This window comes from Erythrolamprus reginae, chromosome 2 (genome assembly GCF_031021105.1).
Source record: "Erythrolamprus reginae isolate rEryReg1 chromosome 2, rEryReg1.hap1, whole genome shotgun sequence".
In the NCBI taxonomy this organism is placed as follows: domain Eukaryota; kingdom Metazoa; phylum Chordata; class Lepidosauria; order Squamata; family Dipsadidae; genus Erythrolamprus; species Erythrolamprus reginae.
Window position 1 is genome coordinate 79,862,666 of NC_091951.1, and position 22,973 is coordinate 79,885,638.

The window sequence follows — 22,973 nt, forward strand, 5'->3', positions numbered from 1 at the left end:
GTGTCACATGATCACCATTTGCAATCTTCCTAGCCGCCAAAGAGAAGGCTTTTCCCCTGGGTCCCGCCAGACAACATTGTTTAGTTGACGGGACCCGAAGAAGACCGACTCTGTGGGACCTAACCAGTCACTGGGATTCATGTGGCAGAAGGCAGACCCGGATGTATTCTGGTCCGATGCCATGAAGGGCTTTATAGGTCATAACCAACACTTTGAATTGTGACCGGAAACTGATCGGCAACCAATGCTGATCGGTATATAAGATGCACCAACATTTCCATCCTCTTTTGGGGGACATATTTAATTGATATGTCTGTTTGTCTGTTACACTGATAGATGAGCATTTATACAAATTTGTTAAATGTACACTTACAATTTTGCTACATGTTTGCTAAATATGAAAGGAACATCAATTCTCATATCTTTTGACTATAAAATCCAACTCCAATTTATATTAGTTTCCTGATCCCAAGATGACAATGTTTCCTTGGTTGATTTCATCTTTCACTGAATTCAGATTTTCAATATTCATGCTTCTTATGTTTCACATTTCCACATATATGCAGCTTTGGATTTTCTTTTCCTGCATGCACTGTTCCCTGTAGGCTGCGCGTGTGAGCGCGCGCGCACCCCAAAATACGGACCCACGCACCCTTTTCCATGGGCGCGCAGTCCCCATCCCCCTGCCAGCCCGCGGGGGGGGGGCGGGGAGGCGCCGGCAGCAGAAGGGAAGGGAGCCGCGGCCGCCCCTGCCTCCCCACGGTGCCTCCGGCCCCCTCAGCCTTTCCGCGCTGCCCACCGCCCGCCCGATTTGCCCCCTCTGCTCCTCTGCCACCTCCTGCCTTTCAGCGCAGCTCCTCCCGCACCCGGAATGCACGCCCTGCCCATCTCACCTTTGCCGAGAGCACTTTCGTCCCTGGCTCTCAGCAAGAGGGGCAGCCGTTCTCTCAGCGGAGGCCGGCGAAGGTGATATTCAATGTCGGGGGCACGCGGGCGGTTGCGCGTGCTCCCTATCTCCCTGCTAGCCCACTCGGAATATTCAAAATAAGAAAAACCTTTGCCTGCAAAGGCTTTTCTTATTTTGAATATTCCGAGTGGGCTAGCAGGGGGATAGGGAGCGCGCGCAACCTCCCGTGCGCCCCCGACATTGACTATCACCTTCGCCGGCCTCCGCTGAGAGAACGGCTGCCCCGTCTCTCCTGCAACCCCCTTGCTGAGAGCCCGGGGCGAAAGTGCTCTCGGCAAAGGTGAGACAGGCAGGGCGTGCACGCGTCACCGCTGAGAAGAACGGAGAGAGAACGAGAGTGAGTGAGAGCAACAGACAGCAAGATAGAGAGAATGTGAGAAAGAGAGAGAGAGAGAAAGGGGGGAGAGAAAGATAGCAAGAGAGAGAGAACAAGAGAGAGAAAGAGTGTGAGAAAGAAAACAAGAGAGAGAGAAAGAGAGAGAGAGAGAGAAATCAAGAGAGAGAGAAAGAAAACAAGAGAGTGAAAGTGAGAAGAAGAGAGAGAAAGAGGGGGAGAGAGAAAGAAAGAGAGAGATGAGAGAGGAAGGAAGAGAGTGAGAGAGAGGAAGAAAGCAAGAAAGAAAGAAAGAAAGAAAGAAAGAGAGAGACAGAGAAAACAAGAGAGAGAGAAGAGTGGAAGGAAGAGATAGAGAGAAATAATAGAAAAAAGGGGAGATAAGAGAAATGAGAAAATGATTGAGGCAGAGAATGACAGGAAAGAGAGAGAAACAGAGAGAGAAGTGACTCTTGATTTAAAGCATATGGTAAAAGCACTTAAATAATAACAGAGGGAAAAAAACCCAGCCCTCACCTGTTTTTATTAATAGTTATGTTTTTGGTTTTGCTGGTTGATTTAGTTTTAATAGTAATGGATTTGGGGTTTTTTTAATTATTAATTTCTTTAATAAAAAAGAAGGGATTTTTTTCTTATTTATTTATTTATCTATCTATCTATTTATTTATTTATTTATTTATTTATTATTCTATGCCGCCCAGTCCCAAAGGGACTGTCGCTCAGACACTATACTTTTCCGCCCACACCGAAAAAAAATTAGAGGGTACATTGCCTGCATGGCAATATCTGCAATCAGAGATCTTGAGGGTTTTAAATTAACCTTTGTAAAAACACCATTAGTATTCCCAAAGCTTTTTCTCAGTAGTATGTTAAGTGCCATCCAACCTGAAGGGCCATCCTCTGGTACTATGTCACTGATTACATTATGTTGTTTATTCATGTGATTTTCTTGTTAAAATATAGGAGTGATTTTCCAATGATTTTTCAAATGCAATATGAAGTCAACAGCCTTTGCTGTTGTCCCTAAATTGATAACCTGTTTCCAGCAACTTTTTATATTGCTACTGTCTGTTGCTTTAATTGGACACCTGGGTTGACTTTCATCTGTTGGATGAGCCTACTGAGAATATACGGTATATTTTTGGTGTCTATTACTGGTCCTCCTTTATCTTTCTCTGGATAATACCACCATTGCCATCATCATGATACAGTGTAAGAGGAGATAACTAAATTTAAAGTAGGAGTAAAATAGAAGTTGAGATTCTAGAAAGAGTGCCGAGAAGAGCAACAAATAATTAGGGAACTGGAGGCTAAAACAGAAAGAACATTTGTGGGAATTTAATTAAATGTCTAATTTAACAAAAAGAAAGACGAAGGGTGACATGATAGAAATGTTCCAATATTTAAGGGGCTGTCACAAAAATGATCAACTCATTGTCACAGTTCCAAATAACATCCAAACTAAATAAGAGTCCAAGTCAAAGTATTCCTCAAAGTTCCAATTTATTTCCGGGGCCATCCAGGCACCTACTTTGGGAAACCTGAATCTGAGTTTCCCACCCAGTTGAAAGTTCACATTCTTTGTCCCCCACCCACAAACCTGTCACGTTGCCCACTTAGATTGTACTAGCATGGCAAATCCTCCTTCTGCTTCCGCCCATGTGGTGGGCATAGATGGCCTTGAACCACTCGAAAGAAGGCTTTGTGGTTGCATCTGCTCCCTCATGAAAATCACTCATCCCAAGTACCCATAAACATCAGACCTTCTACAGATAGTGTGGCAAGCCGTTACTTTCTCACCAACTTTTGCACCAGCTTGACACTCATTCTCCAAAGCACCTAAAGACAGGATAAGAAGCTATAGATGAAAACTAATCAAGGAGAAGAATCAACCTGGAACTAAGGAGAAATTTCCTGATGGAACAATTAATTAGTGGAATGGCTTGCCTCCATAAGTTGTGGGTGCACAACTTCTGGAGGTTTTAAAGAAGAGATTGGACAAGTGTCTGAAATGGTATAGGGTTTCTTGCACGGGTGAGTTCTAACTTACATCGCTGCTGTTTTGCTTCTTCTTGTGTGGGCTTTTGCACACACGAGAAGTGCCGAAAAATGTTAAAAAATTAAAGCCGAAAACAAGATGGTGATGCTGGAAACTTGGTTTCTGCGCATGCACAGAAGGAAAAAAAAGGATTTTAAAAAATTTCTGCCCCAAAAATATCCCAAAAAAGATGGCAGCATCCACGGACTGGCACCGGCAGAATCGGTTCTGTGATGTCACTGTTACGTTACCAGTGGTTTGCTATCTGTTCTATAGAACCGGTGCAAATCGGGAGGAGCCCACCTCTGGTTTCTTGCTTGAGCAGAGAATTGGACTAGAAGACATCCAAGATCCCTTTGCACTCTTTATTCTGTTATTCTGCTAGGAAATTTTAAATAATCAAGTGGCTAATCCTTTTCGAATCTATATGATTTAGTTTGAGTATGTTTGAATTTTAGCCAGTTTTCCTTTCCATGCCAACAATCTTGGTAAAAATAGATACAATAGATACTTAGAGAAATATAAAATAAATTTATATTGCTCACTATTTTTTGTTCTACTTCAGAATTAATGTTGCCACAAAAGATTATACGGTGTCCATGGAGGAATATGTTAACAGAGAGCCGGAGCCTGTTGCTCCACAACTGCCTTATACTGTAAGCTTTTTATTTCAATGTATATTGATAATAATAGTTCATTTTTTAAAAAAGTTCTTTACAGAACTGTCATATGGGTCTGTGTTGAATTCAGGCACAATGAATTGCTAATGCAATAATCTTCTGAATTCAAACCACTCATCTTCTTTTACCTTACCTGAATATAATTTACTCTATTAAAAACTCCTATGAAAAATTCTGGTGAAAAGAGTAGGCCTATGCTTTTTCAAGTAGTTATATATAAACCCTATCAGTAAAGAAAAAATCTTTATTTCAACAAATATTGAACAAAGTGAGGGGAGTTTTAGAGAAATAAGAAATTTTGGTGTGAAGGAACCAGCAACTCTTTGCCTTTTGGAAGGGAGAGAAAAAAAGACAACACTCTGAGTGGTTCATAAACACCATTAAGCCATTGTGTAGTTTGTTTGATTTTTACTTATTCTTGTAGTTAATTCAACAAACTACAGGTCAAGAAATTATAGGTTAATATTATATAAATACTACTATTGGATCTATTTCAATCCTAACTAAAGACACTTGATTCTAATTTATAAAAATCCTATAGGTAGCAGATAATTTCAATTAAAAAAGAGGAAGATTTGAAAACTTTTGTATTTGAATAAGCAACGTAATCACGGTTGATGCTATCACTACTAACACTTTAGCTATTAAGAAGATATTGTTCTTTGGGCAGGTATTAACAAAATTCCTTGCTTTTGAATTTTTAAATTCTACTGCAAAAATGGTTCCTCTGGAAATGACTAAGATCCTCTGGAAATGACTAAGATCTATTTTGTGGAATTTATATAAATCATTTTGATGGCTTTATGGCAGGGGTGAAATTCAAAATTTTTCCCTACCGGTTCTGTGTGCATGGCTTGGTAGGTGTGGCAAGGGAAGGATACTGCAAAATCCCCATTCCCATCCCACTAGGGGGCCAGCCACAGGTGGTATTTGCCGATTCTCCGAACGACTCAAAAATTCCGCTACCGGTTCTCCAGAACCTGCTGAATTTCACTCCTGCCTTATGGTAGAAAAATGGAATATATAAGAATAAATATATAAAATATCTTTTCCTACCATGTCTTATAATAATTTTTAGGTCAGGAACCAGTTCATTACTGTGAAAGGCCAGTTCTTTCATCCAAAATCAGGTTGCAAATACATATCTATAATCTGTGTGTATACTGTACACACAGTATATATATTATCTATTTTATTTCTCACCATGAATACTCTGCTTAGCTCCCTTTATTTCTGCAGATCTATACTAGCTTCTGAGCTGCAATGCTGCAGATATCAGCAATAGTATAAACGGGAGGAGTTTTCATTTATTGCATAGCTATTAAAAGTTTTTTCTCTTTGATACTACCAAGAATTTCTCATTCAATTTTGTGATCTTTTCTTATTTTTTCCTCCCCAACAGATGAACAGTGAACAGAAACAAATTAGAGTAAGTAAACAATTTAAGGATTTTTAAAAGGCCTGCTTTGATTGTAACATGTTGGATAAACTTTATAAGTATTATGAGATATGGAAATGTGACTAATATCCATAGTGTTTGTTGTTCCTTATCCGTAGACTAACATACAAATGATGAAGATGCTCAATATTATTTATTAACGTAATTTGAAGATCATACTTGTTAGGGTATCCCAGTATTGCAAATTATTAATTTAATTTGACAGCCATGTTCATTGTTTTGGTAGCCTTGCCAAATTAAAATTATAAATATATTGATTAAAAGAAAATGGTAATATGAATTTCTGATTTTTAAAATAGTATTAAAATTCACACATTTATTAATTATGAATTCTAATTAAGATATGTAAGATTTTTAAAAGATATATTTATACGTATAATAGAAAAATGGCTTATAGCCCTCCTTTTCCATATTACCACTTTTTGTGTTAGATTATATTTATAGAGTGTAAGGATAAAAAATACTGAGCATCAATCAGCAAATGATGCTTAACATATTCTCTCCTGCAAGGGAAGACAAAAATAATCTAAGGTCTATTTATTAAGTAGATTATTAATCTGTTTATTCCTGGGAGGTTGAGTAGGGAAGTTACTGTTCTGCCCAGGCTATCCTTTTTAAAGTTGTAATGTTTTATCTCATTAGCACAACTTGGAAAACGTTGCCTTAAAACTGAAAGAACTGTAATTAGACTGTTTCAGCTGGAGACAACAAAAAAGTCCCAAAGTTGACATCATATGGTGGTGTCCTTTATCAACAACTAGCAAAACATTCTCAATTGTAGAACATGGCACATAACATTAAGCACTCAGAGTAATATTACAGTTTATATTTTTAAATCACAAAGAATAAAAAGTATTAGTTTTATTTCATTATATATTGATGGCTTTGTTTCAGAATAATTATCTCTTTATGAAGAAATGTGTTGAAAGTAATCCAGTGGTACCCATTCAGCAGGAGTGGTTAATCTCCATGCTCACATTGGTACCACAGTCGCTCATGGAGGGCAAGGAGAGAGAGAAAATGGTTGAAGAACTCTTAAAGGAGATAACAGATGATTATGAAATGAGTATGAAAAGATACATGGGTAAGTTCAGTATCATGTTACAATAATACCCAGGTAGTGCATTCCATGCATTGATCACTCTGTTGCTGAAGTCGTATTTTCTGCAGTCTAGTTTCGACCGGTTTACATTGAGTTTGAATCTATTTTGTGTGAATATATTGTTGCAATTGAAGCTGAAGTATTCATTGACAGGTAGGACATTGTGGTAGATGATTTTATGAACTACATTTAGATCAGAATTAAATGTAAATCAGATTTGCAGGTGACACAACATAAAGAGATTAGTCTTTTTTAAAGATTGGAATGACTGTGGCTAGTGACCATAAGTTGGGTAAGAGGCTAGTCCTGAAGGATTTTTCAAAAATTATGCTTAGAGGTTCAGCTTTGGTTATGGAGAGCTTTTAAAAGAAATTTGCACATAGACTGTCAGGTCCAACAGATAGAGATGGTTTTAGGTTGCGTAATGCTTTTCCAACATTATCTTCTGTAAAATCGATTTGTGTTAGATTGTTGCAATTGTTTGGGGTGTGACTAGGAAATATTGGGCATGAACCACTGCTGTTTACAAAGACGGAGCCAAAGAATGTGTTAAAAGGTTAGCTTTAACAGCTTCATCATTATATTCTTTACCATTTGTTCCTTTGAAGGGTGGGATGGATCTCGAGTCTTGTTGTTTACAAAGTTTGTTGTTTACAAAGTTGTTGAAGGAGCGTGTGGAATTTGTGCGCAGAAGATTTTCTTCTTGATTGATGTGATAATTGGTACATTCGGTCTTTAATTGATGGCATTGATTTTTGTAGCGGCTTTATGTTAACAATAGTTATCATTATATATATATATATACAGTGATCCCCCGATCATTGCGAGGGTTCCGTTCCAGGACCCCTAGCAATGATCGGGTTTTCGCGAAGTAGCGCTGCGGAAGTAAAAACACCATCTGCGCATGCGCAGATGGTGTTTTTACTTCCGCAGCGCTAGCGAGGAGCCGGACTCAGCTGGGAAGTGGCGCTGGGGTTTCCCCACCGCCCACGCAAACTCCTCGCTGCCGCTCGCCCGCCCTTCGCCCGCCCTCCCCGCTCGCTTGCGCCGCTTCCCAGCTGAGTCCTGAAGCGAATTCTCAGCTGGGAAGCGGCCCCAGCGAACGGCGTGGGCGGGAGAAGGGCGCGCGAGCCGCGGGCGCGCGGGCAGGCAGGCTGCGGACAAGCCGTTCGCTCGGGCCGCTTCCCAGCTGAGTACTCAGCTGGGAAGCGGCCCCAGCGAACGGCGTGGGCGGGAGAAGGGCGCGCGAGCCGCGGGCGCGCGGGCAGGCAGGCTGCGGACAAGCTGTTCGCTCGGGCCGCTTCCCAGCTGAGTACTCAGCTGGGAAGCGGCCCCAGCGAACGGCGTGGGCAGGAGAAGGGCGCACGAGCCGCGGGCACGCGGGCAGGCAGGCTGCGGACAAGCCGTTCGCTCGGGCCGCTTCCCAGCTGAGTACTCAGCTGGGAAGCGGCCCGAGCGAAGCGGCAGCAGCGAGGAGTTTGCGTGGGCGGTGGGGAAACTCCTCGCTGATGCCCGCCAAGAGGGGGAAGACCTAGGGAAGCCGCCCAGCAGCTGATCTGCCCGGCGCCATCTACGCATGCGTGCCCATAGAAAAAAAAGGGCGCACATGCGCAGATGGTGTTTTGACTTCCGGGTTGAAAAATCGCAAATTAGCCTGTTCGCAATGGTCGGGGACGCAATAACCGGGGGATCACTGTATATTGTGTGTGTGTGTGTGTATAAACTTTAAAGATTCTGTTTTATCTATTATACTTTATTCTTTATATATATATAATTATATTATATAGTTATATCTTAACAATAGTTATCATTTATATATATAGGACTATGCATATATAAGTAGTCCTTGCCTTAGAATCATTCATTTAGTTACCTTTCGATATTAGAAAGGCACTGACAAAAGTGATTTACAGCTGTTTTTCACACTTATGACCGTTGGAGCATCTCCACGGTAACATGATCAAAATTTGTCACATGGCACCTGGTTCATATTTATGGTTGCAGTGTCTCAGGGTCATATGATTACCTTTTGTGACTTTCTGATAAGCAACATTATTGGAGAAGCCAAATTAATTAAACAATCATGTTACTAATTTAACAATCCAGGAATAAACTTAGCATTTGATATCCCAAAAGTATGCTGTAGTTTCTGTGTTGTTCTTAAACATATTTTAAGAAGCCAAATCAATGTCAATTATTTTGTTGAAAATAAAACATTTTAAAAATTATTTTATGAGTAATATGCTAAAATAGTATGCATAGCTGTTTCTCAAAACACCAGCATATCTCTGTAATGTTCTGACTAGTCCTTGAAGTTGAATATAAATTTTAAAATATTACTTTTAAATAGCATTTTCTAATACATATTTCCAATATACCACAGTACGAAGCGTTCTTATCAAGCCTGAAGTAAAATTACTTGAATATGAAAAAGAAGGTCCTTTGCCAGTTGAACCTGTGTGAGTAAATTATATTAATAAAGTTGTATTCTAGATGTTTTGCTAAAACAAAAGTGGAATCTTTATTTCTTATTCCTGATTTTGACTTTTAAAGATTTTAAAGCTGTTTCCCTGTTGTTTCTTAATCAAAATTATATTGTTTCTTTTTTCTCCATTGTATTTAGTATTGTCATTTTGTTTATTTATAGAGGATTAGACTTTTCTAGACCATGGCATAAAAGTTTTATACAAGCAAGAAAACAGATTTTAGAAAATTTACATATCCTCCACCCAACGTTAAGAATTCTCCTTGAAATTGGTTACAGAATGTTTTCCACGTTACTCATAGTAGATGTATCTGGTTTCAGGTAACATTTATTATTCTGAATTTAATTTTCTAAATACAAAATATATGCATAATTCTAATTAGGTATACTGCATTATTAAATTGTTATTTATATTCCTTTTGTAAAATGTATCACTAATAGTATAACTTTTACAATTCAAATCAAATGTTTTAGTATTTGGCAATTAATTTATTTAGGATTCTTAATTTAATTTATTTAGATTCTTTATTTAGGATTCTTAAGATGATGTAAGATGCCCACCATATAATATCTACTACATTAATTATGAATTTATTAACCAGAGAGGTTGTTATATAGTCAGAGCAATACATGTATAGACAAGAAGGAATATGAACAAGCTTGGGAAAATATCCTTATTAGCAATCAGGAAAAAAAATAAATTCTATTTTATGAAAATTTTAAAAATATCATAGTGAAAAGAGAATGTGACTGAGTAGTGGAAAGTATGAAAACATTGAGAAGTGGAAGTAAAATAACTAGTTTCCTAGAATTCTGACACTCCACATCATTATTATTATTTATTAGATTTGTATGCCGCCCCTCTCCGGCTTCACTTATTTTTTATGTGAGTTTTGAATCTGGACCAAAAATACATGAATAATATAAGGACTCTGTTTTTTATAGCTATTAACATGTACATTTGCTCTGTATATTGTTGTTCATTGATCTTGCTATTTCTTAAATTAACACAGATCAAAAGGCCCAATAGAATGTGAATCCCTTCAAAATGATGTGTCTATAAAATGCTTAAAAACTGAAGAAAGGATATTAAACACATGGTATCCAAGGGTTATCAATCTCTTTACCAGAAAAGAAGCACTGGAGGGTGTGAAACCTGATCAAATGGAGTCTTTCTATAACTGTGTGGATACACTTATGTCTAATCAGGTCTCTCTTTTATGTCTCTGTAGAGTATTATGTATGCATTTTAAGAATTTTCATTTTCCATCACTTCAGTAAAAGAAGAATTCAGATCATTTATAAAACTTTCTTTCAAAGCACCTTTGTAAAAGGAATAAAAAAATACATTTGAATCTGAATCCATGAGAGATTATTGCAAGAATTATGTGAATGTTCATGCTTTATTCTAAATTTCAAAATGTACATATTTGTATTATTATTATTATTATTATTATTATTATTATTATTATTATTATTATTATTAATTAGATTTGTATGCTGCCCCTCTCCGCAGACTCCCGGCGGCTCACAACAGTGATAAAACAATATATAATAATAAATCTAATATTAAAAGTCTAAAATAACCATTTAACATTAAAAGCCTAAAAACCCCATTATTTAAAAAGCATGCACACAAATGTATCATACATAAAACTACATAGGCAAGGGGAGATGTCTCAGTTATATTATAGTTATATTGTGTTATAGAAGCTGTGAATAAACAAGACAATATAGAGGAGGGGCTTAAAATTGCATTAATTGTATGTACTAAAATCTTTTTTAAACATTATTTTTTAGCTGAAAGAGATACTAAAAAGATCCGTTGAAGCTTATGTGCAGTTGTTTGACTTAGAAGATCAGAGATGGCTGCCATTGTTCAGAATGGAATTGACTTTTGATGACGAGAAAATGGATTTTTATCCTAGCTTTCATGATCTGGAAGATACAATCTTATGTATTATTACATTGATTTCACAAACTTTGCAGGTTCTGTTTTATCTATTATACTTTAATCTTATAAATATGTACAATTTATTTATTTATTTATTTATTTTTATTTATTTATTGGATTTGTATGCTGCCCCTCTCCGTAGACTCACGGCGGCTAACAACAGTAATAAAAACAGCATATAACAATCCAATATTACAACAGTTAAAAACCCTTATTATAAAACCAAACATACATACAGACATACCATGCATAAAATTGTAAAGGGCTAGGGGGAAAGAGTATCTCAGTTCCCCCATGCCTGGCGGCAGAGGTAGGTTTTAAGAAGCTTACAAAAGGCAAGGAGGGTGGGGGCAATTCTAATCTCTGGGGGGAGTTGGTTCCAGAGGGTCTGGGCCGCCACAGAGAAGGCTCTTCTCCTGGGTCCCGCCAAGTGACATTGTTTAGTTGACGGGACCCAGAGAAGACCCACTCTGTGGGACCTAACTGGTCGCTGGGATTCGTGCAGCAGAAGGCGGTCCCTGAGATAATTTGGTACACATCAATTCTAATAATTCCCATATATTTCAGTTTATTTTCAGGTAATGCACAGATTATTGTAAACTTCACATCCAATGCTAAATGATTTTCATTACCCATAAATGTTAAAATTCTTGCAGTTAATAGATAAAACACAAACGGTGTTTGAATTGTGAATCTGCACCAGAAATAATTTGGTGAAACATAGGCATTACTATGTAGCCTGGGCTCAGTGCAAAATGCAGGACCATTTTCTGCCACATACCTCCCAAAGACCAATTAGAGCACATAGAGTTGGCCTCCTCCAGGTCCTGTCAGCCAAGCAATGTAGACTGGCGGGACCTCCAGGTAGAGCCTTCTCTGTTGCCGCCCCAGCTCTTTGGAATCAACTCCCACCCAATGTCTGCACTGCTCCCACCTTGCTGGTTTTTTGTAAGGTCATGAAGAACTGGCTGTGCCGGCAGGCTTGGGGACCTTAACACCAACTGGCCACCTGTATGAAAATGACTCTGCACAAATGATATGAATGTGTGTTGTTGAGCCTCTATTATGAGCTTTAATTAAGGTTTTAGATTTTTTGACTTCTTTAATATTGTTTTGTAATTCTACATGGTAGAATACATTGAGAAGCAACTAGGTACAGAATTGATTGACCAGCGCTTGGGATATCAAAACCTCTCTTCTCTGTTTCTCTATCTTGAGCAGCATGATTTTTTTTTTAAGTGAATGAGAAATTGAATGAAAAAATATTAAGATATATAGGCACTTCTTATGAACATACAGTCTATAGTAACCAGAAGTGCAGAAGATTAAATAAATATTTGATTTCCTATTACCGGTAAATGGAATACTAGATACATTGCCAGGGGAAGGAGAAAAAATGTCAATTTGAAGGTATTTTATTCCCCAATGTAAAGTCTAGTTTTAGGTGTTACAAATAGAAAATATGCATATGGATTCATTGTGCTGTTCTATGAATAAGGCCACTGTAAATATAAAGAAGTTTATACCATATAGAAAGCTCTTCTGGGGGGGGGGGGGGATCTTTCACAATAATATTCCATGAGAATCTGGATGCAACTGGTGACAGTAGTTAGAATGCAGTATTGCAGGCAATTTCTGGGGCTCAAGATTAACTCAGTTTTCCGAGATTGGTAAAATGAGGACCCAGATTGTTGGGGGAAATACAGTATGTTGACATTGTAAATCACCCAGAGAGTGCTGCAAAGCAATATGGGGCTGTATATAAGTCTAAGTGTTATTGCTACTGCTAGAGCAAACATGCATTTTTGGATGCATATTAATGATACAAAAAATAATTTAAATCTTTCTCGGCTTCTTGATTTGTAAAGACTAGGAGTGCATAAATAGCCCATTTCATACAGTTGGATGGTCCCTAGAACTACTGGGGAGATCTCTTTTTGAAAATATTAAATAGTTTCTGTACTAAAAGTAAGAGATGATAAGATTAATTAAGAAGCAAAGCAATATGCAGTATGTTCATGTGTATATTTATTCAGAAGTTATTTTGTTTATTTAGAAGTAATTCAAGAGTGTTCATTCAGTTTTAGTCTAAATGAAAGCATATTCTGAAATATTCAAATACTGTAAAGCTGATAAGTATGTTAACATTTGAAGTAATTTTATGAGTTTATATTGAACAAGCTGGTATATAAATAATATTATATATTATGAAAATGATTTCTTAAAAGCCATAAATAATCCTTGAATTTCTTTTGAATAGAATGTCCAGACAATACATTCATGGTTAGGAGGTACAAACATAGTAACAACTATTGACACTGAACTTCCTGACCATGTTATAGCGTGGGCTTCATCTATACTGAGGAAAGCAATCAAGGAGAATTTGAAAGGTGCAAAAGCACATTTTGATTCTTATGGTGAGTAGTCTACAATGATTCTTTTCAAAGTCATATCTTTTAATATTCCAAACTTAATAAAATTGTTGCTGCTTGTGGTGACTATTATTATAGGACAATTCTAACATCATTTAGGATTAAAGACCAGTACACAATCCACCAATCCACAAATTGGTTTATTGCAATGCCAGAAGCAATAGAAAAGTCAAAAATGGGCAGGAAAAAAGTATTTTGCTTGTTTTACTTTTGTCACATTCCCTTCTTTATTTTCTTACAGATGAAAAATATGGCTGGCTTGTAGATGGTGCTGCAGATGACCGTATTAAAACATTTATAGATGAGGAACACAGTTTCGATGAATATTCAGAGGTAATTTCATGTACAGTTTATAAGTACATCTGACTTTTGTTTTGTAATATCCATCAGATAAAATGCAATGATTCTTATTTGACTTGTGCCAGTTCAGTTGAAAAATATGATATTTTTTCTCAACAAATCATTTCTTGACTTACATCTGAGCTTTGGGGGATGATCTGTGAGACAAAGTTTATGCTTTAATCTTTGCAGAGCTTAGGGTTCCAATTTTGTCTTGAAATTTCTAACTGGAAAAATGGGCCTCTTTCTTTAAAAAGATTTTTAAGTGTTATGGTGCTTTATATGTTTGTAAGGGTTAAAGCTTTCATTTTACTCCTTAAAATACCACAATCCCTGAAAATTTTGCCCTGCCTATTTGGAAAGAAAAAAAGGAACCATAATGATGCTCACTATAGATAATTTATTGCTCTTCCCTGATACATTTTTCTGAAATAAACCTTGGCACCCAGAGTTCACATTTCTAGCTATTATAAGAATACCATAAACATTTTGGTGAAAAAAAATAAGTAACCTGATTTGAAGAAATGGCATTTAGATGTCTTTTATTGTAGTTTGGGAGTTTGTTTTTACAGCTCTATACTGTGCTAATGTTTTTTGATTCAAGATAATTTAGATTGAAAATAAACATCAGTACATTAAAAAAATTACACAAATTTTACAAAAATTACACCAGCAACCCTCTGTACCAAAATCCCAGTAGAGTACGATAACGCAATGAAAGCAAGGTGGGACTCCTTTTACCTATTTTATAATGGAGATAAGAATGAGCCCTCTCTTAATCTCATATGAGATGGGGGCCCAAGTAGTATTTCTTGGGGAAAATCCAAAGGGTAAGCTTATTCTAGTTGGGAGAGACAATTCTACACGTACATTATTATTATTATTATTATTATTATTATTATTATTATTATTAATTAGATTTGTATGCCACCCCTCTCCTTAGACTCGGGGCGGCTAACAACAATAATAAAACAGCATATGACAAATCTAATATTTAAAATAATTAAAAAACCTTTATTAAAAACCAAACATACACACAAACATACCATGCATAAATTGTATAGGCCTAGGGGGAAAGGAATATCTCAATTCCCCCTGCCTGACGACAGAGGTGGGTTTTAAGGAGCTTACGAAAGGCGAGGAGGGTGGGGGCAATTCTAATCTCTGGGGGGAGCTGGTTCCAAAGAGTCAGGGCCACCACAGAGAAGGCTCTTCCCCTGGATCCTGTCAGACAACATTGTTTAGTCGACGGGACCTGGAGAACCGGTCACTGGGATTCGTGCGGCAGAAGGTGGTCCCGGAGATATTCTGGTCCGATGCCATGAAGGGCTTTATAGGTCATAACCAACACTTTGAATTGTGACCGGAAACTGATCGGCAACCAATGCAGACTGCAGAGTGTTGGTGTAACATGGGCATGCTTAGGGAAGCCCATGATTGCTCTTGCAGCTGCATTCTGCACGATCTGAAGTTTCCGAACACTTTTCAAAGGTAGCCCCATGTAGAGAGCGTTACAGTAGTCGAGCCTCAAGGTGATGAGGGCATGAGTGACTGTGAGCAGTGACTCCCGGTCCAAATAGAGCCGCAACTAGTGCACCAAGCGAACCTGGGCAAACGCCCCCCGCGCCACAGCTGAAAGATGTTTCTCTAATATGAGCTGTGGATCAAGGAGGACGCCCAAGTTGCGAACCCTCTCTGAGGTGGTCAATGATTCCCCCCCCCCATGATGATGGATGGACAGATGGGATTTTCCTTGGGAGGCAAAATCCACAGCCACTCCATCTTCGGAGTCTTCGGAGAGGGGCAGCATACAAATCTAATAAATAATAATAATTCTGCACGATCTGAAGTTTCCGAACACTTTTCAAAGGTAGCCCCATGTAGAGAGCGTTGCAGTAGTTGAACCTCGAGGTGATGAGGGCATGAGCGACTGTGAGCAATGACTCCCTGTCCAAATAGGGCTGCAACTGGTGCACCGGGCTAACCTGGGCAAATGCCCTCCTCGTCACAGCCGAAAGATGATGTTCTAATGTTAGCTGTGAATCGAGGAGGACACCCAAGTTGCAGACCTTCTCTGAGGGAGTCAATAATTTCCCTCCCCAGGGTAATGGGCGGGCAGATGGAATTGTACTTGGGAGGCAAAACCCACAGCCACTCCATCTTGTCAGGGTTGAGTTTGAGCTTGTTGACACCCATCCAGACCCCAACCACCTCCAGGCACCGGCACATCACTTCCACTGCTTTGCTGACTGGACATGGGGTGGAGATGTATAACTGGGTATCATCAGCATACTGATGATACCTCACCCCATGCCCTTGAATGATCTCACAGCAAGCTACTGTAGTTTATTTCGTGCAAATGCAGGCAACAGATTACCCATGAATTGTGTGGGATTTTCAGCACTCTTTATGTGGTTCCCAGGCTCTTTTGGGGACTTCCAGAGCACTTCCATTATATGTGACATGAAGCATTTGAATTTTGGATATGAGTAAAACAGTTCTTTTTTTAAAAAAAAATTGATGGTGTATACATAATCAGTAGGAGGATGCTATTTTAGAATAGACTTGATGTCACTTGCATGAAGAAGAACAGAATGCTGGCATCTACCATCAGTGCTTTTTGCAAGTAATTGTATAATGAAAATAGTACATTATTTATATTAATCTAAATTAAACTGGTCATAAATGTTCTAATTGGTTCAATGGAGCTTTCCTCCAAGTTCTTGTTTTAACTGTATTCAGTTATACACCTATCTGTAAAATAACAAATATAATCATCTTTTGAAGCTTATAGATGAATTTTTAAATCTTTCAATGGAAATAATGAGCTTGCCACTGATAGCTCATTTCCCTATGGTGCGTTTGGATTGTGATGACTTGAAGCAAGGGTTATGTGAAAAAGCCAAAAGCTTTGCATATAAATTATTGGATTTATTAGCTAAAAATCATAGAGAAGAAAATAACAAGTGAGTAATTTTTTATTGCAAACTATCTCTTCCTTAGAAAAATATTGCCACCCACTTTATGTAGCACTGCTAATTTTTCATTTTGTGTTCAGGCACCCTTTGACTTCTGATCAGCTGCTTAGTGACCATTTGAAGTTATAACAGATCTCTCCAAGTTCCAGTGCACCCCTCTCCACCTTCATTTTGTTACTTGGCAGCCAACCTGCATTTATGACTATTTGCAGCAATCCTCAGACATATGACCATACTTTTTGCTGAAAATTAGCATTTACTTCCAAATTGCAACAAAACTAACTCATAGCAAACAATGACTTCACTTAATAACTGTGGTATTATCTTAAGGAATGTGGCATAAAAGTTGTAAAATCTGGTTGGTCACTTGCTATATGACCATCATGACTCATGACCGTAATGGGTAGATTTCATCATTGTTGTAATTTGTAGGTTGTAAGCCTATATTGCTTTCTGACATTGATTTTTCATTGTTGAACTTTACAGCTATACTGTAGCGACTACAGTACCGAAGACACTAGAATTAGAAATGGACAGAATTGTATTGTAAATCTAAAATGTATAAAACTCCCATCAAATTATTTTTTAGGATATGTAATGAATTTGAAACCATTAAAGAACGTGCATTAAAAGTTCCTGAGACAACAGAAGAAATGATGGAAAGTATAGCCTTTATTGACAAGGCTAAAACAATAGGTATCCAGAAGTTGTATCAAAGGATTATGGTAAATATTCTGGGAGACCTAGTTTTTAAGTGGCAGATAGCATATTACCGGTAATTTAATTTCAGATAATCTTGATTTTTCTCCTATATTGTAAATTAAGCCATATAAGTATTATTTATTTATTTATTAGATTTGTATGCCTCCCCTCTCTGAAGAGTCGGAGCGGCTCACAACAACAAAACAGTACATTAACCCCTAGTCATCACAGCATACACTGCTATAATATGAATTGCTATAATATGAAGTTTGCTTTGTTTACACATAATGGCTTTTTAATATTTTAATTAGAGTTAGCATTTTTGGGGTTGAGCTTGAGTTCAACATGATGGGTAGGTGGGGTAGAATTATTTATATAATAATAAATTATATATATTATTTTGAGCTTTTCTTCAAAAATAGCTGTTGCCCTCACCCACTATTGGCACTTCTTTCCTATCAAAACATTCATTTTTCTTTTTCTGCAGGGTCCTTATTCCAGGTTTTCTGATGCTTGTGCGGTGGGGAAGGGAGTATAGTGGTACCTCTACTTAAGAACTTAATTCGTTCTATGACCAGGTTTTTAAGTAGAAACGTTTTTAAGTAGAAGCAATTTTCCCAATAGGAATCAATGCAAAAGCAAATAATGCATGCAAACCTCTCCTCTCACTCGCTCACTTTGTAGCTGGCGCTTTTCCTTTGCTGTGGTGACTCCTCGGCTGCCCAGACCGAAGGGAGCGTTTCTTTTCTCTGGGCGCTGGCAGAGGTTTATTCCCTGTCCAAGTGCCCAGAGAAAGGAAAATGTTTGCTCTGGACTGCCAAAGCCTCCCTAAGCACCACCAAAAGGCTCCTCTGGCAGCCCAGATGGCTGGGATTACATAGAAACATAGAAACATAGAAGACTGACGGCAGAAAAAGACCCCATGGTCCATCTAGTCTGCCCTTTTACTATTTCCTGTATTTTATCTTACAATGGATATATGTTTATCCCAGGCATGTTTAAATTCGGTTACTGTGGATTTACCAACCACGTCTGCTGGAAGTTTGTTCCAAGGATCTACTACTCTTTCAGTAAAATAATACTTTCTCATGTTGCCTTTGATCTTTCCCCCAACTAACTTCAGATTGTGTCCCCTTGTTCTTGTGTTCACTTTCCTGTTAAAAACACTTCCCTCCTGAACCCTATTTAACCCTTTAACATATTTAAATGTTTCGATCATGTCCCCCCTTTTCCTTCTGTCTTCCAGACTATACAGATTGAGTTCATTAAGTCTTTCCTGATACGTTTTATACTTCAGACCTTCCACCATTCTTGTAGCCCGTCTTTGGACCCGTTCAATTTTGTCAATATCTTTTTGTAGGTGAGGTCTCCAGAACTGAACACAGTACTCCAAATGTGGTCTCACCAGCGCTCTATATAAGGGGATCACAATCTCCCTCTTCCTGCTTGTTATACCTCTAGCTATGCAGCCAAGCATCCTACTTGCCTTTCCTACTGCCCGACCACACTGCTCACCCATTTTGAGACTGTCAGAAATCACTACCCCTAAATCCTTCTCTTCTGAAGTTTTTGCTAACACAGAACTGCCAATGCAATACTCAGATTTAGGATTCCTTTTCCCCAAGTGCATTATTTTACATTTGGAAACATTAAACTGCAGTTTCCATTGCTTTGACCATTTATCTAGTAACGCTAAATCATTTACCATATTACAGACCCCTCCAGGAATATCAACCCTATTGCACACTTTAGAGTCATCGGCAAATAGGCAAACCTTCCCTACCAAACCTTCCCCTATGTCACTCACAAACATATTAAAAAGAATAGGACCCAGAACAGACCCTTGTGGCACACCGCTTGTAACCTGTCTCTGCTCAGAATACTCGCCATTAACAATAACTCTCTGATGTCTATGCTTCAGCCAGAGAGTTATTGTTAATGGCGAGTATTCTGAGCAGAGACAGGTTACAAGCGGTGTGCCACAAGGGTCTGTTCTGGGTCCTATTCTTTTTAATATGTTTGTGAGTGGGGGAATGGCAAGAAACTGGCCGGGCCTTCATGCCGTTCTCAAATTTCCTGGGAAATTTTTCTGAGCTTGGGTTCTTAAGTAGAAAATGGTTCTTAAGTAGAGGCAAAAAAGTCTTGAACACCCGGTTCTTATGTAGAAAAGTTCTTAAGTAGAGATGTTTTTAAGTAGGGATACCACTGTACTTTCCTATATGATATTACTACACTACCTCATCTGTTGTACTTAATTCTAATCTTGGTTTTGAGTTTTAAATCACAAATGGCACAATCTTTTCACTGAATCGTTTAAACTACAATCCTATCCTCATTTACCTGAGACTAATTGGGCATTACCTCTAGATCAAGGGTCCCCAAACGTGGCAACTTTAAGACTTGTAGACCTCAACTCCCAGAATTCTCCAACCAGCAAAGCTGGGAGTTGAAGTCCATAAGTCTTAAAGTTGCCAAGTTTGGGGACCCTTGCTCTAGATAGAAAGGCCCAGAATTGATGTAAAAATAATGAACACATTCAACTTACTAGCTCACAGTACTATCCAACACAGATGGTCTTTAAAAGGGGTGAATTGCATTAAGTCTGGAACCTGTTTTTATAATGTATCCATATCTCAAATTATTGTTGTTCAACTAGAATTACAATACAGCTTGAACTTACACTCCATACAAAACTCCAGCAAATCATACACTATTAACAATATTATATATCTGTTGTTCAAATAGTATACCAGCTGAAGCTGCATAAACATTCCTGCAGAGAAGCAGATTATCAATCTTCTGGATAAATTTAAGATTGCCAACTACAAGCTATCATTTTGCACTATTTACCTGCCCTATCTCAGATTTCTCCTGTGAATTACACTCTCAAGAAACAGAAACAGCTTTTTCCTCCTAATTGGGAAAATGTAATAGGTGTTGGAATGATAGACCCACTATTATAATTGAGCCCAATGTCCCTTCAAATTTACATCTTGTTTAAAGCAGAAATAAACTACTTAATTTATTTATAGGAATGCCAGCGACGAATGAATTATCTTCTGGATATTTATTTATTTGAACCAGAAGACCTGACACTGAATGCAACTGTTCTGCTGTGGCCTCAAAATATTAACCCTATATTTGATGAAAATGATGATGTAAATATAAACTTTTTAAAAATTTTATACGTTATATTGTCTGCAAAAAATAAAGCTTTGTAATTACCTCAGCTTTAATGTCTTAAGTTTGAAGACCGCTGTTAAACAAATTTACTATTACACACCAAATAATTGACAAATTATATGTTTGAATTGCTTCGGTGTGATATAATGAAGTTAGGTTATGCTACCCATAAATGCACTCCGCTTCTTCTTTGTTTTATAGATTATAGAAATGGCTAAACGGAAAGGTGAAAGTGAATTATTAGCAAAACGTGAGAAATTGATAATGGAAGTAGAAAAGCAAATTCGTCGTATGCATGAATTCACAGAGTTCTGTGATTTGGACCGCATGCAACAGGTCTGTGATATTTGGAATAAAGTTTCATGCAGGAATTGCAATAGAAATGAACATTAAACATTTATTTAGAAGAAATTTACTAACAAAAAAAATTTGGCCATCAGGAATATGCTGTATATTTCTTCAAAAGAAATACTGAGGTGGTAATAAATGTAAATCAAAATGATTTCTTACTTTGTTCTGGCTTTTGTACAAGAATCTGAACATAGGTGAACAAATCTATTTATTTTCAGTTTGTTTTTTAAAACCAACATTTATTATTGTGTCCCATAAGCTTAAATGTGATCAATTTATTTTTTTGAATTTGAAATTTCTAATTATAGATAAATCTATTTTCAGTATGTGACTGACATGAGAACACTGCAAAAACGTATACAAGATGCTGATGAAGCAGTTACTTTTATTAATAAAGAAGAGAAGCTTTTAAATTGGGAGCAGACTGAATATCCAGAGCTGGAGACCTTAAAAGTTAGCATTGAGCCATATCAGAAACTTTTTGTTTTTATATTGAAGTGGCAGCGGACTGAGAAACGGTAAGTTATATAAATATTTTAAGGGAGAAACAACTAGAATCTACACAGGGTTTTTTAAAAAATCTAAATTCCATAGCAGTTGTATGAGTTTTGCTAAAAGCATTAGTGATTTTCATTCTTTTATAGTTTATATGTTTGATTTTAATTATCCTTTAGGTTAGTGTAAGTATAATTAAGAAAAAAGATTCATCCTATTTTATAGGATTTGACAATACCTGGCAAAATTCTTAAACAGATTAAAAAAGAAATATGTGTCTGTAATCATCATGAAAACAATATCATTACCAGAGATCATTATGGATTGTTCTGTCAGAAAATTTCTCCTTAGTTCTAAGTTACTGCTCTCCTTATTTAGTTTCCACCCATTGCTTCTTGTTCTACCCTCAGGTGCTTTGGAGAATAGGTTGACTCCTTCTTTTTTGTGGCAACCCCTGAGATATTGGAACACTGCTATCATGTCTCCCCTGGTCCTTCTTTTCATTAAACTAGCCATGCCCAGTTCCTGCAACTGTTCTTCATATGTTTTAGCCTCCAGTCCCCTGATCATATTTGTTGCTCTTCTCTACACTATTTCTATAATCTCAACATCCTTTTTGCATCATGGCGACCAAAACTGAATGCAATTTTCAAAGTGTGGCCTTACCAAGGCCTTATAAAGGGGTATTAACACTTCATGTGATCTTGATTCTATCCCTCTGTTAATGCAGCCTAGAAGTGTGTTGGCTTTTTTGGCAGCTGCTGCACACTGCTGGCTCATATTTAAATGGTTATCCTCTGGGACTCCAAGATCCCTCTCACAGTTACTACTGTTGAGCAATGTACCACATATACTGTATCTGTGCATTTTGTTTTTCTTGCCTAAATGTAGAGATTTACATTTTTCACCATTTCACCAAGAAGTCTTTCCAGACAATAATAACTGATGGTTTGATTGGATAACTTTCTTAACAAATATTAGGAAAGCTATAGATATCAATATGTTCTTGATTTCAAGGAAGTGTTTGGCAAAGTTATTCATAATATGCTGATTATCAAGATAGTTAATTGTGATTTGCACGGTATGCTTATTAAATTGATACAAGACTAGTTTGACAATTGTATACAGAAAATTGTCTTAAATGGTTCTTCCTCATAATGAAGAGAAGTTCTGATCTTGAGCTGCTAATCAATCTGAGGCTTACTATTAAGGTTGGAATAACTAATATATTAGAAAACAGAAATAATTGCCCGATGATCTTCAAAGGTTAAAAAATGGGCTAAAGTAATACAGTGGTACCTCATCTTATGAATGCCTCTTCTAACGAACTTTTCAAGGTATGAACTCAGTGTTTAAGATTTTTTTGCCTCTTCTTCCGAACTATTTTCAGCTTACGAACCCAAGCCGCTGCTGCTGGGATGAAGGGGTTTCTTTCCCCCCCCCTTTTCTGAAGAAAGAAAAGGGAGGGGCGGCT

At 37.6% G+C, this 22,973-nt stretch overlaps 1 protein-coding gene across 1 annotated transcript in view; it reads left to right on the forward strand.

Moving 5' to 3' along the window:
- DNAH12 (dynein axonemal heavy chain 12) overlaps positions 1-22,973 on the forward strand; it is a 114,719-nt gene that overhangs the window by 2,792 nt on the left and 88,954 nt on the right. The window contains 14 exon segments of the mRNA XM_070738468.1: positions 3,905-3,995; positions 5,422-5,448; positions 6,373-6,562; positions 8,964-9,039; positions 9,228-9,386; positions 10,079-10,274; positions 10,866-11,054; positions 13,280-13,436; positions 13,693-13,784; positions 16,578-16,756; positions 17,358-17,493; positions 20,503-20,628; positions 20,855-20,989; positions 21,329-21,522. Coding sequence (XP_070594569.1) covers positions 3,905-3,995; positions 5,422-5,448; positions 6,373-6,562; positions 8,964-9,039; positions 9,228-9,386; positions 10,079-10,274; positions 10,866-11,054; positions 13,280-13,436; positions 13,693-13,784; positions 16,578-16,756; positions 17,358-17,493; positions 20,503-20,628; positions 20,855-20,989; positions 21,329-21,522 — 1,947 coding nt within the window.